General features: G+C 37.8%; 1 protein-coding gene across 1 annotated transcript in view; it reads right to left on the reverse strand.

The window, feature by feature from the left end:
- The window catches only part of ZCCHC24 (zinc finger CCHC-type containing 24), a 33,196-nt gene extending 21,524 nt beyond the window's left edge, over nt 1-11,672 (reverse strand). The window contains exon 1 of the mRNA XM_072423175.1: nt 11,256-11,672. Within this exon, the coding sequence (XP_072279276.1) occupies nt 11,256-11,495 (240 nt within the window). The 5' untranslated portion in view covers nt 11,496-11,672. The remainder of the gene's footprint in view (nt 1-11,255) is intronic.
- Nucleotides 11,673-14,217: the final 2,545 nt, after the last annotated feature.

Genomic DNA, 14,217 nt, shown 5'->3' on the forward strand with positions numbered 1-14,217 from the left:
CTGCTCCCAACTATGACTATTAAAACTAGCCGTAAAAAGGTGGTTTGTTTACTTTGCAAACTGAATATTGGCAAAAACCCTGAAGCTGTATTGACTTGAATTTCCAATCATGTGCAAGAGAAATTAAAAATGAGGGGATTTTTGCTGGCAAACCATTGGGGTTGACAGCTCTATGTGAATTGGGCAGCGCAGAGCTGATCATGGCAAAAAGGCGTACAAAGCAATATACCCCCTCTTATTATGTGTTAATGCCCCCACCTCCTAAATTGTAAGCTCTTTCGGGGCAAGGTCCTCTCCTCTTGTGTCACTGTCTGTATTCGTCTGTCATTTGCAACCCCTATTTAAGGTACAGCGCTGCGTAATATGTTGGCGCTGTTTAAATAAAATAATAATAATATTAATAATATTATAAAGATTGTTTGATGTTCTAACTCTTCCTCCCTTTGCAGAATCTAATCTTGCCCCATTTTTTACAAAAGAAGGTAAGATTTCATTCTGGGTGTACCAGTATTTTGTGGTCAAATGTGCCAAACTTTTTATGGGAATACATTTATAACCATCAAAATCCTAAAACACTCTTTAAATGTATCAAAGACATACTTTTCAGTTCTGAAATGTGTGCTTAGTTCATTGCTCCCTGCATTGTACCCCATTCAGACCTCTCTGCTCCACAGTGGAGCACAAATACTTTGAGAGATTGGAAAAAAACAAAGCAACAAAAAAAAGTACTGGGGAGACCAGAGGGACAGACAGCACAAGGAAAACCCAGAGGGAGGTGGATGAGAATGGCTTACAGAATAGTAAAAAAATGAGAATTAGAATTTAGAAGCATAATGCATCGAATAGATCAAATGGGAATAAAACTGTGAAGGATATCAAGGTCCAAAAAGAACTGTAGATCTGAAAGAAGAAGTAGAAGGTGTATGAATACAGGGTATTCTATTAAATTGACTTCCAATAAAATACTACTAACTAGAAAATACACCTGAACTATTTTCCTAACAGCATACTACAATGTGCGCCAGTGTGTTACTATTCATCACTGTGGACTGAAGCGCAGGTGTGTCACTTCTTAAAAATGTGCACCACACAAATACTGTTGATTTTTTCAATTTCTTACTAAAGGCTATGCATTCAATCCAATTTTGCTGAAACACAAACATTTTGCAATGTGTTTGTGTTTTGACCTACATGGGTCATTGTCTGAAAACCATGAGCAGCCTTAAATGAACTTATGCTGAAGCCTTAAGTTGGACAAGCACCTAGTTCACTATATTTCCTCCATTTCTGATAGCATATACCCACCTTCCTGCTGCTGCTGCCTCATACCTTAAGGTAATGCATATTTCCACTGCTCTCAGAGGCTAAATGTAGCAACAAAGGAACAAATGAAAAGATTAGTATGCTCGCTTTAAGAGTACCAGTGATTTGCTAATTCTACAAAGCAATGCTGAAGTGCCAATATTATTACACATTATTTAGCGCTGACATATTATGCAGCGCTTTACAAAGCCCATAGTCATGTCACTAGCTATCTATCTATGTCCCCACCATAATTATATGTCCTTAATACAGTCTAAGGCCTATTTTGGAGGGAAGCCAAATAATCTAGCTGCATGTTTATGGAATGTGGGAGGAAACCCATACAAACACGGGGAGAATCTGCAAACTCTATGCGGATAGTGTCCTGGTCGAGATTTTAACCTGGGACCTAGCGCTGCAATGTGCTAACCTCTGAGCCATCATGCTGCCCAGTTACATTTTGAATGTCCACTCTGTTTATCTTATCCTGACCCTTCTGCAACTCTTAACTGCCCAAAAGGGCACAATAATTGTCTTTGTGCAATGTAACACATGCCATACCTTTGCTTCCTCAGTCACCAAACAACTGAACTTAGTTGGTTCTGGCAAATTTACATGAAGCTCTGTGGGCAGATTATCAGGGTGTTACAGAACAGTTCAGTATCATGGTTAAGATTCTCAGGTCTCGAGATCTCCAATGTTTTAATGAAAATCCAGGCAGACAATAAAGAAATAAATGGACAAAGTGGAAATAATATTTTTAAACTTTTAAAAAGGGTCCATAGCTTTAACACAATCTGAAGACTATCTGTGGGTTAGTTGGGGGACAAATCTTGATTATTATTGACAATTTTTAGATCTAACAGGAAAAAAAGACATATATTAACATGAAACATTAAATATACATAAAATAGCAAGTATGGAAGATGCTTTAAGACTGTACGTGATGTTAAAAAGGACCTATACTGAGGGGTGATATACAGTTAGCTGCCATTGCTGAATTCATTGTATAGAATAGTAATTCCCTGTATATAAATCTGATATTTTGGGGTCAGTAGTTGCAGTCACACCTGAAATAATCATACAGATAACCAGGTGATAATTAACTGAACACCTGAGCTGTGTACTCATTCCAGGTCAGTGATCAGAAACTAAACAAGATGTTTACAATAGATAAATGTCAGCTTACATCATATCTCAGTATAGGTCCACTGGCCTGAAATGTTTCCCCTAGTCTTCTCCTCTACATTCATGAATTCCTAAAACTGCTAAAGAGCTATTAGTACATGCACTGTAGCATAGAGTGTATACCGAAGCATTATTCCAAGAAAGCAGTGTAAAAAAAGTCACCTTTCTTAACCTGGCCCAAGTGTCCAAAAAACAATTTAAATAAGGGCCTTTCTTAAAAAAATACCAGGCACTCATACAAGAAGCATTAGGAAAGGAAACTCTGCTGAAAAACATACAATTTAAAAGAAGTCAATACACATAAAAGAGGTAAGGGGGATTATGACAAATTTATAACCAAGCTGGACACTTGCAAAGTCTAAAGAAATACATAAGTCAAAGATAGAATTAAGAAATGAACCTTTGTGATTAAATGATGATGACATGATAATTACAGTACATAATAAAAATAAACCTAGTATCTTACAGGGTGAGGAAGTGACATCAACAAGTAATGTCACCACCGCTCAGTGACTAACAAAACAACCACATTCCCAAATGATGTACAGAAAAGGGTAAATCCCCACTGCGGTCCAGGACAAGAAGAAAATGATATGTGAATAATAGAACAAACATGTTATTAAACCACTATATATATATACACACGTTATATATATATATTATTTGTTTGGCCATGTGGCTTTAATAGTTAGATTGTGTTCTGGAACTGCATATACAATCCTACCAACAATTATCTACTTTTAACAGGGTGCTGAAGGATTCTAATAACCAATTGTATAACCATAGTAGTGGCCAACATTCCTCAGTTATCTTTTTTTTTTTCACCCAAATGTAAGCACAAATAATCAAGTTCCCAGATGAAAGGAATGTTGCAAGCTCCCACCAACTTAAATATGTATACTCCCCATCTAAAGGTTGGGGTAGATTTGCAGCTTGCAATGCAATCAGTTATTAATCTGTTTCTATTTCTGCGGATGCTAGGTCACCTCCTAATTTAACCCAGCCAGCCGGGCATCTGTTATTGTCACTACCCTGTGCACAGTTATGAGGCCTAACATGCCAGTGATGAGTTGAACAGTATGCACCAATATAGTAGCGGTATCATCAGACACGAGTGTAAGTCAGAGCTGCAGGAGGGTGCTCCAAAATGTTCGTACAAGTACTGCAAAAATTAATAGTTCCATGTTATTGTTTAAGGTTTGTCTCACATCTGAGAAACACTGAAAGAACATAAGATATCATTTCAGACTACAAAACTAGGAAGCTGCATTGTCAGCTAATCATTGCAAAGAGCTTTGCTTTTCTGGTGACTGGAGAAAACAACACAGAGGTGATATCATTAATGAGAACAGTTACTTTGCTATCCAATCAGATCTGATAGAGCTACAAGGTGCCCATACACAACTGCCTACTCCTTTAAAGGGGAGAATATCGACTGGGTGGTTTTTAAAAAGCAAATGTTAGGAAAATTATCATATGATGATCACATGATCTTAAAAGCAATATGGTTTGCTGCAGACAATTAAAAGCTAACTCAAGATTTATATTAGGCAAGGGAACACTTACACAAGTGCCTTTGTTGTTTGCCTAAATTTCAATTTTCAACCCATCTTCTGTTGGTTCTGTTGGATTTTCTAATAAGCAAGGTAACTTCTAGAATAGCATTGAGAAATCAGCCTTCACAGATGTGCAATGCTCATTAGAAGTAAGCGCTGGGCAGAGGCTAAGACTGTACTCAGGCTCCATTCTATGTCATAAAAATGATCTCACGTTTGGCATGGTTGTTAAAATTTGATTCAATAAATGAAGAATGCAGCAAATAAAACTAAGAAAAACTCCAGGATTAGGGAGAAGATGAAAGGAACCCTACTGTGAATTGTTAGGAAGATGACTAAATAAACTTCAATGAGATGGAGTTCCTACCTACAGATGCCATTTACTACCAATGGCCTGCAATTGCTGTACGCTATATAAAAAAAAACTGGAGATACACGCTGATGAATGTTTGCCACGCATGTGTAACTGTACTGTAGATGTGCTGAATAAAGCGACTCTACTATAAATCTTGGCCGTACATGCAGTTTTGTTATACACAACTCCAATGTTGGAATTACCAAGAGAGTACTTACTGAAAGCCTGGGTCATAAGACTACAGACTTTAATACACAATACCCTTTGGACCTTTTACACCTATACTACTTTAGTCATTATTCTCTACAGGAGGAGCTGGTCAGAGATAAAAAGTCTTAACATTTACTGACAGTTTCGCGATATTCATAAATGAGCTGAGAATAGTTAAACAGGACAAGACATGGCTTTGCACGTACCAAGATACCTGTAATATTCCATTACTCAATCAGTGATGAAGTTTTCAAAAAAATGAGTTATTTTCTTAAACTATGGAGAGTCAGCTTCACTAAGCATTTTCTAGCTGGATTGTGCACTTATTCCTGGCAGACCTGAGCAAGGATATAAAGAGGACTGAGCAGGCATAACCTGGCTCCAATATTAGTTTTGGCTGAAACCAACAGAGAGATCATGAACAGGTTTCTTTTCTTAGTGTGCTTTTAAACTATCCAATGATCTGGAATATTCTGTTTATACCATTAACTTTCTAGATGCTCAGATTCACGTTATCCAAGAACAGGGTAAACCAGCCAACTGATAATTTAGAATTCAATATTGCTGTCAAAGTCCACTAAGCATAAGAATTTGCACTGATGGCACTAAAGCTGCGTACACACTTCCAATTTTTATCGTTCAAAATGAACGACGAACGAACGACGAACGATCGATTGGGCAAAAATCGTTCGTAAAAAAAGTAACCAACGACGCCGACGAACGAGGAAAGTCGTTGGAAATGAACGACCGGACCGGCGGATCGGATTGGACGATGATCGTTGACCATCGTTCGTGTGTACGATCGTTCATTGATCGTCCATGGTCTGAGCATGCGTGATGAACGAACGTTCCTGTGGTGCACGTAACTTCCTGTATCGTTCAAACGATCGCATCTATTGTGTGTACAATATCTACGAACGATCGTGTCGTTATCTGTATGTACAGGATCGGTGCTATACGATCGTTCGCAGATATCGTGCAGGATCGTTCGTCGTTCGTTTACCAACAATAATAATTGGAAGTGTGTACGTAGCTTAAGAGGCTGTCAGCTAATACAGTTACCAGCTATCCTAGATTTGTTTGGACAAGGTTAGCTTTTAAAGACCTACCTGAAGAAAACATTGTCCTTAAACATGATTCTGGTTTCTGTATATCAAAAAACAGGAACAATTACTTTTCTGCTTTAATAAATTTGATTCTGCTTTTTATACTAAAACTGAATTCCAGGCAGGTATACCAAACTATTCCTGTATTTTACCTAAAGCAAGGATGAATACCTGCATCCATATTATTATCCGCTTCTTATCATCTCATGCACACAATCGAAATGAGAGAGAATGTGAAGCAGAACCTGGAACCAGTCAGACTCGGCTTTATATGCCCATGCTTAAACAAGCTGTTAAAAGGAAAAAGAAAAGCAAATAGCATAGATAACTAATCAATCGGCCAGATCGACTTTATTGTCTTTCTGACAGTGGTATATTAATCTCCAATGTAGCTAGGCAGAATTACTAATCCTTTGGCACATAAAACAGTCCTCATAAAAGTATTTCAATATTCCTTAACTTTATTAAGTTGTTTGTTTGGAGTTTTTAAGATTATTTTGTAACCTGATAAGTCTTTAAATAAATTTAAATAGGTTTATGAAAAGAATACACTGATAGTAAAATGATACACCCTTTGTGGTTCCCAAGCAAAAAATCTGGGTCCATCAAAGTGTTCCTGGGGATCACTTGGGGAGAATGTGGACAACACTGTTGGTGTATCTCTCCCACTTTTAAATATTATTTTATAATATTCTGTAAAGGAGAAATTAGGTCAAAGATAAAGTAAAGTGTAAAGATACAATTTTAAAACAAAGGTGTTTGCTGTAATATTCCTTTTGCAGACCTGCCCCCTATAGTACTAGAAATTCTCAGTCTGTATGTATGATCATTCTACCTCTGAACCAACTCTGATCAATCCTATGAACACAGTTTGTGAAGGATAATAATTTATCTTTTTAAATAAAAAAAAAAACAATTAATTGACAATAGGGACTGAACTTTATAAATTCAAAATACTATTATGTAGCTGCGTTTCCAGCTACAATGCAAAGATCTATTGTGCCCTTTCTTTTTACTATATAGGTATATATATATATTTTTTTTTTAATATACATATTGGTCCTACAAATATTCACTACCTACTTCTCATGACTACAAGTCCTGTCTCCTTAGTTTACACTGTAATGCAAGGATTCTGGGAAATGTAGTTGGCCGTTTATTGTTCTTCCTACTTTGGGTGTCACAAAATTATACTCAATTGACCATACCACTGTTTGAATTCCAAGATTAGAACCTAAGTGTAATGCAGCATGCAAACAATATTCTGCCCAGTGCTTTGCTTCTTTACACTTTTTGCATTCACTTATGGACTTTCTTGCTATTGGAAAATTCCTTGTTCACTTTCCGGTTTAGTCAGAGTTTAAGTACAGTAAACATACAAAATACAAGTTGAGAAAGTAATCATGACTGACACTTAGTCAAAAACACAATACAGGAATGTTTTTTCATTTAGTTGGCAGCTACACACTAATTTATATATATTAAACTACATTGACAAATTCATTACCATTCTGATGGCTTGGCAAATGTCTGCTAACCAATAAACTGCAAAACCTCTAAAATTAAATGTGTTACAAATGGGAGGACTGAGATGTATTTGTTCAGGCCACATTAAACCATCTACAAAAGTCCCTTAGCACATAAAATGCCGACCATCCCCCTTCTGTATCATTAGGGACAGCTCTGTGCACTCCCCACTCTCCAGCACACCAGGAATACTGAATAGTTTAACTGTTAAGGGTAATTTGTATTCTGACAGCATCATGTGTTGTGTTAAAGAGGAGTTATCAATGTGTATGCTCTATTCACTCTTGTTTAGATAGTCTTTCATTAAAAGCAGTCAGAATGCAACCAGTGCTGCTTAGCAAGTGATCATGGTCTAGGAACTGTCATTACTCCATAACTTCCATTAGATAATCAGTGTGTCCTTGCTGCACTGTATCCTACTGTAAATGTACACGTATGGCAGCATGTGACCTTGCATACACTAATTAATTAGGCACATAGCTATAAACAATTAATTTCGCTCATGTCATTTCTAACCATTGCATAACTCTTAAATCACAGCATTCAAATCAGACATATTATAAAGTAATTTCATAGTCATAATAAGTTTTTGTTAAGTATACAATACTTGATTTTAAAAATATGAATCTATGTACAGAGAAGGCACATTAAAATTAAAATTTTGTAATGATGAAAGCAGGATTATAGAAAAAGATATGATACAATGGAATTCAGCTAATAGATACCTTAACTGCCTTCTGGAATTTCCTTGGTTACATTAATTTTTTTCATGCACTAACCTCTGCATATATTTTCTTCAAATGTTAAGAAAAATTACTGTACATAGTGCAAGCAGTTGATATATTCAGACATATTCAGTTCAGTCTATACAGTATCAAAACTTGCTTGCTAAAATGATCTGATTAGACAAAAATAATGCTACCAAGGCTTGTGTAACAGCATGCTCTGTTTGGCCACTCTTAAGTTCAATATTTACCAACCTGCTTTTAAAATAATTGTTTTTAGGCTTACTACACAGGACTGAACAGCCATTCAGATTTTACATTCAGGGCTTTGAATACATAGGCGACAGTTGTGTCTAGAAGAAATATAATACTAGCTGCTCATATACTTTCAGACTTGCCATGAAAGCAGACACTAATGCACATGCAGTTCAGGTCAAAGTGTCACTGAAGTTCACTAGACCTAGGGACACAACTATGTGCTATTTGTATCTATTGACCCAGGCAGTAGTAAAAGGGTCCATCTTGAGTAAAGGTGTCGTAGGACATTCTTTTTTTAACCATATACATAAGGTCTTAGGCCATGTTGACTTTGTCAGCTCTCAAAAAACAGACCTTGCAGATTTCCACCTACTGTTGTCACAGTGAAAGTGTCCTTCCAGGATGCATTTCATACAATCCTACATTCAACTTCCTAAAACCACGGCATGCAAGGCTTTGTTTATTGAAGTGTTAGGCAAATGCTAAAGTGTGAATGGTAACAGTGAGTGTTAGCTATGCAATGTTCTTCCAATGGTGATAGAATGTATGGGAAACTGCAGAGGTGCCGGACCATGCTTAAGGCTACGTACAGACGTGCAATAATTATCGTTGGAAAAGAACAATCAGCTGATAATTATTAACAAAAAAGTGTGCAACGACGTCGAACGAGGAATGTCGCTGGAAACAAACGATTGTCCCGGCGGATCTGATTGGGTGACGATCGTTCACTACCTATTGTGCGTACGGTCGTTCAGTGATCGTGGATGGTACTATGATGCACTTTCTCCTGTACATGTCACTCCCTGCATCGTTCAAATGATCGTATCTAGTGTGTAAATATTGGTGGAATATATTTAAACGATCGTATCATTTCAGCATGTACAGAATTGTGCACAATACGATCGTTCAAAATAATCGTGAATAATCGTTGATCGGTTGTTAATCGTTCTTTTTCAAATATTGCACGTGTGTACCTAGCCTTAGGTAAGTTACAACCTTAGCTAACAGCTTCTTCCAAACTGAGATACACAAAAACCCATGAAAATATTTACATACACCTAGATTTGCTTGCAGGGAGTGGAGTTACAGTAACAAATTAACACTGGTTCAATGTATACATAAGTCATAGGAGCTATACCAAATCAAAGGCCCTTTAAAGGCTATACCAAAAACAATGCAATCAAGTAACTTTATGAGATTCAATAATGTAAAAATAGTATTGAATGTATTTTTTTTCTTACATCACAAGACATTTATATTTTTCTCCACTGTGATAGACCAAGTTGTCCATCAAAAGTGACATTTACACAGGTTGGGATAAATCATTATATCATGATTGGTGTGTTTTACAACTGTCACCTGTTTCACATGATTTGAACAAATTACAAAATATTACTGTAACTGCTTATAGAAAGTATTAGCTGAATGAGGTTTTCAATGTGTTGGTCACATTCATAGAGTCCATCTAAAATTGTATGCTTATCTATGACTACTCTGTCCAAGCTAATGGAGAATGGACACCCTATTAAAACAAAACAACTTACCTACCGGTTGGAGTAACATGTAGCATGTATATATCTACCAGGTCTCAGGATATGTATTGTTTTGGTTTCTACCCATAGTTCTATGGGTATAAAAGCCATTTATCTGAACCTCATACACAGTTTGTAGTGTTAAAATAGTCAAGCACTACTTTCTCCTTAATACAAATGTTCTAAATGTATGTGGAGGGTCTTCTACTGGTTTGTTGTAACTTTAAACATCTTTAAATTTAGATAACAGATTGTTTTATGTTCCACCACCAATACCCATACAATGGTGTTTTTTTAAGTGACATTTGCTATTTGTAGAACATCATAAGATCACCACCCAATAAATAATTAAATAAAAACAGAACAAGACCTACTGCTTAAATCACAAAGGAGAACAATAGGGAACTGCACAAACATTCCCAACCATCCTCATTATTTCATCATTCTTGGCCCATTCATGATCCAGTTGTTGTATGACCTAGCTAGAAGCGTCTGCAGCAGCAAAGTTCTCCTTCTGCATATGGCCAGCATCAAAAGCGGTCATTCTGCATAACAAATCCATAAATTTAACCGCCAATAATATTTTTCTGCAAATTTTGGTTGGAGTAATTATATACATATGAAGTATATTTTGGAAGTCTGATCTTGTCTTTTGACGAACAGCTGACCTCCAAATGCACCGCTGGCCTAAATTTTTTAATGTTCCTTAAGAATATTTGGATGAAAAGTTTGTTTTTGAAAGTAGTCTGGAAGATTCCTATTCCGGGAACGCTTTGAAGTGTGCACGAAGAAATAGAAAACCTTAAATTGTTATTAAAACTTTTTTAGCACGCTTGGATGAAGCTGATGGAATTTTCTTTCTTTTTGTTACAGGCCCTGGATAGATATTACAGTCTGGGATCACTCAAAGGCAAATCTGTGTAACCATTTGTCTACAAGAGCAGCTGTCAGGGCAGGCTTTTGTTAGCTTCTGCCAAGTCGTTTGGCAGCGACTGGGTTAATCACACTGTCAACAATATTATCCTTACACTTCCCTGGACTCAGGCTGATCTAAAGCAAATAAAGGAATTTTCTCCACAGACCAATGCCAGATGCCCTGAAATAAAACTTGCTAGGGAAGACAGAAAATGTTTTTTCTTCTTAAAGAAAAGTGGAAGAAATGCTTGTTAAGGCACCAACAATCAACCTATAAAATTGTACAGCAAAGGAAGACTTTTTATGTATAAATAATAACTCCCTTCCTATATTCTCACTACTGAAATAAAAGTTGTGTATGTCAGTATATAATAACACAATGTGACAATAAGAGTTGTGTTATATAAATACAGATAATACTAACAGAAAAGATAAAGAAGTAATAATATTTTGACATGCTGACATCAGATATTAGTAAATAGTCCAGTTTATAGCCCAGCAGGCAGTGTAAGGACTGACTAGCTGTTAGTAGTAGTGACAGACAGAAGGAAGAGGGGGATTTTGGGAAGTGAGGGACACACCTCAGTCCTTTGGAGCTGCAGGAAGCTGTTGAGATAGCTGGAGTGGATGGAAGAGTTGAGATCTGGGGGGCTCTTGGAGTAGCTGTTCAGATCAGGGTGGGAGGCATTGCTGGACTCTGGTCTGAAGGCATCAAAGGCACTGGCTTGATGGGTATCTTGCAGGGACAGATAGACCCAGTTGAGGAGCTGGGCAGGCTGGTAGACTGAAGCAGTGGTATCTATGGCTGACAGCAGGCTCATTTTGCCCCCCTTGGAAGAAAGTAAGCCTGTGGCCCCCTCCTCCTCTCAGGCACAGTCTCTCTCCTTCTTTCTTCAGCCTCTTCCTCCTTCCTTTCTTCCTGCCCCCTATCTTTCCTTCCTATAGGGATTTGGCAGAGGACTCAGTAAGGGCATTGCTGCAAACTTCTCTCTGCTAAACTTTTCCCAAAATTTCTCTGCAATCCGCTATGTGACTCCACAGCCCCGCCCACGCCGCGCTGCCATTGGCCAGTCTGCCTGGCTCATCTGCATGGACTGCAGGGAAGGTCGGGGCTGCTCTCCATGGGACTTTGTCAATTATGGGAAACCGGTTCCCTTTAACCCTTTACTGACATGTGAGCTCCTGCATTACAGAGAATGTGCTCTGATTCCTGCACTGATTTTCCAGCATTTCCCCTTTAAATTCCAGATTTATTTTTATTTTACCAAACATCTTTATTTAATGAGGTCAGCTTACTTATCAAAATATTTAATATTCTTTTTTTTTTCATTAAACGGTCAACCCTGGCACACAACATACAGCCGGAGGTCTCGTGCTGTCCTTTTATTTCAAATGTATTCATATATATTTATGTATACAAAGTGTACACACCCCTGCTAAATTCCAGGTTTTTGTCATTAAAAAATTAGACCACTATAAATAGTTTCAAAACTTTTCCCACCTTTATAGCCTGTACTATTTATTTGAAAAACAAGAAAAAAAATATAATAAAAAAAAAAACTACGATGAGCTGGTTGCATTGGTGTGACACCCTTAAACTAATACTTTGTTGAAGCACCTTTTTAATATATATATATATACTTACACACCACATTGCATTGACTCGCCAAAGAATTAAAATGTATGAATACCCCAAAGATTTTTTTTTAAAGTTTTGCATGGTGTGGGGAAGGTTTAGAGCAGGGGTCCGCAAACTTTTTGGACTACTAGGCCATTTCAGGAGGTCAAGAAGGCACAGTAGGCCAGAAGAAACAAGGTGTCCAAGGAAAGGTTTTTTCCAACTATGACTGCAACGCTCATCCGCAGTGCAGTCTCTGTATGTGTGCGCGCGCTTGGCATCGAAATGCCCCTTCAGATTCGACCGGTTGAAAGTGCTGTTGGTGTCGTTGCACACTAAACACAGAGCTTTGTTGCCGCGTTGGACGAAGAATAATTTGTCAGTCCATTCGGGGTTGAAGACACAACGTTCGGGGTCAACTTTCCGGAGACTGGTAGCTGCACGTTGCTTCTGCTCTTTAGGCAAAGTAATTGGGGTTACTGTGCGGGAACTCGATTACATCACCGGATAACGCAACATATCAATTAGGCTGGATCCAACAATAAATAACTAGGAGGGTGTTAGGCCAGACGTGAATACTGGCTAGGCCGTATCTGGCCTAAAGGCCGGAGTTTGCCTGCCTCTGGCTTAGAGCTTCAGTCAGGTATTTTTTTTTGCAGTATGTTTTTCAGTGAGAAGAACCATCTTTGTTAATGTATTCAGTGATCAGCAGGGCAGAAATTGACCCGAAATTCAGAACTTGCCAATAAGGATACCAGTTTAGATGACATGTAAAAAAGGAGATTTATTTCTCGCCTATGGTTACATCTGCAGTAAAACCCCACAGTGGTCCATGGATAGACAGCAATGCAAACTCTTCCTCTTGGTTTTACCTACTTATAGTTTGGCATGTGGGGACATAATTTCATACCATACTGTACAAATTAGAAACATTTTTAGCACAAATATTTTTTTTTCTATTAGACATAGACATTTGTGTGGATATGACAATGACTGCATGATTGCCTAATACATGTGAATCTGCCACTTCCTGTCATGCAGAGGCATCTCAGCAGAATGGGGGTCATGGGACAAATCTGAAAATAGGATTCTACAAATGGACACATGGGCATGTATATAAAGGTATGTTGGGGTTGGGGTACAGCATGTGTCAAGGCCAGCAGCAACCCCAGGCCCCAACGATAAACCAAATGCCCTAATATTAACCTCCAAGGTGAGAAAACGCCAGAAAGCAATATTCTTTGGCCAGGCCATAACCCCACAAGTCAATCACTGGAGAATAATTACACATGATTAAATTAAGTATACTTCCTATCCATGCCTAGTCCTTCTCTGTCTGGAAGCATGGGCAGTGTCCACACTTCTTACCAGCAGGCTAGTCTCATCTCATCTCTACCTTTCTGGTTGACCCAAGCAGTCTCATTCCATGATCATCTACTTAAACTGTTCCTCCTACATAACTACATAGTTAGTCAGGTTGAAAAAATACATAAATCCATTAGGTTCAACCACTGGGGAAATAAACATACTAGAAACTAGCATATTCCAGGTAAAACTGGAAGTTTAGAAGTTGATCCAGAGGAAGACAAAAAAAGCCTCATAAACATAGTTTAATTTATTCCAACAGCTGAAAAAAAATCCTTCCTGATGCCGTGAGGCAATCGGATGTTCTCTGGATCAACAGTCTCTGGTGTCATTCTTTTAAAACTTTAATACCCTGTTATTTTCTTTGCTTCTAGAAAAGGATCCAGCTTTTTCTTAAAGCAATCTATAGAATGTGCTTGAACTACTTCCTGAGGTAGCCGATTCCACATTTTCACAGACCTTATTGTGAAGAATCCCTTCGTCATGCAGAGACGATGATCTTAAATTGAAGTCTTCTATAGAGTTGGGTGTCAGGGGATGGACCATAATCACCTAAATAT

The sequence above is a fragment of the Pyxicephalus adspersus genome, chromosome 10 (assembly GCF_032062135.1).
Source record: "Pyxicephalus adspersus chromosome 10, UCB_Pads_2.0, whole genome shotgun sequence".
NCBI lineage: Eukaryota > Metazoa > Chordata > Amphibia > Anura > Pyxicephalidae > Pyxicephalus > Pyxicephalus adspersus.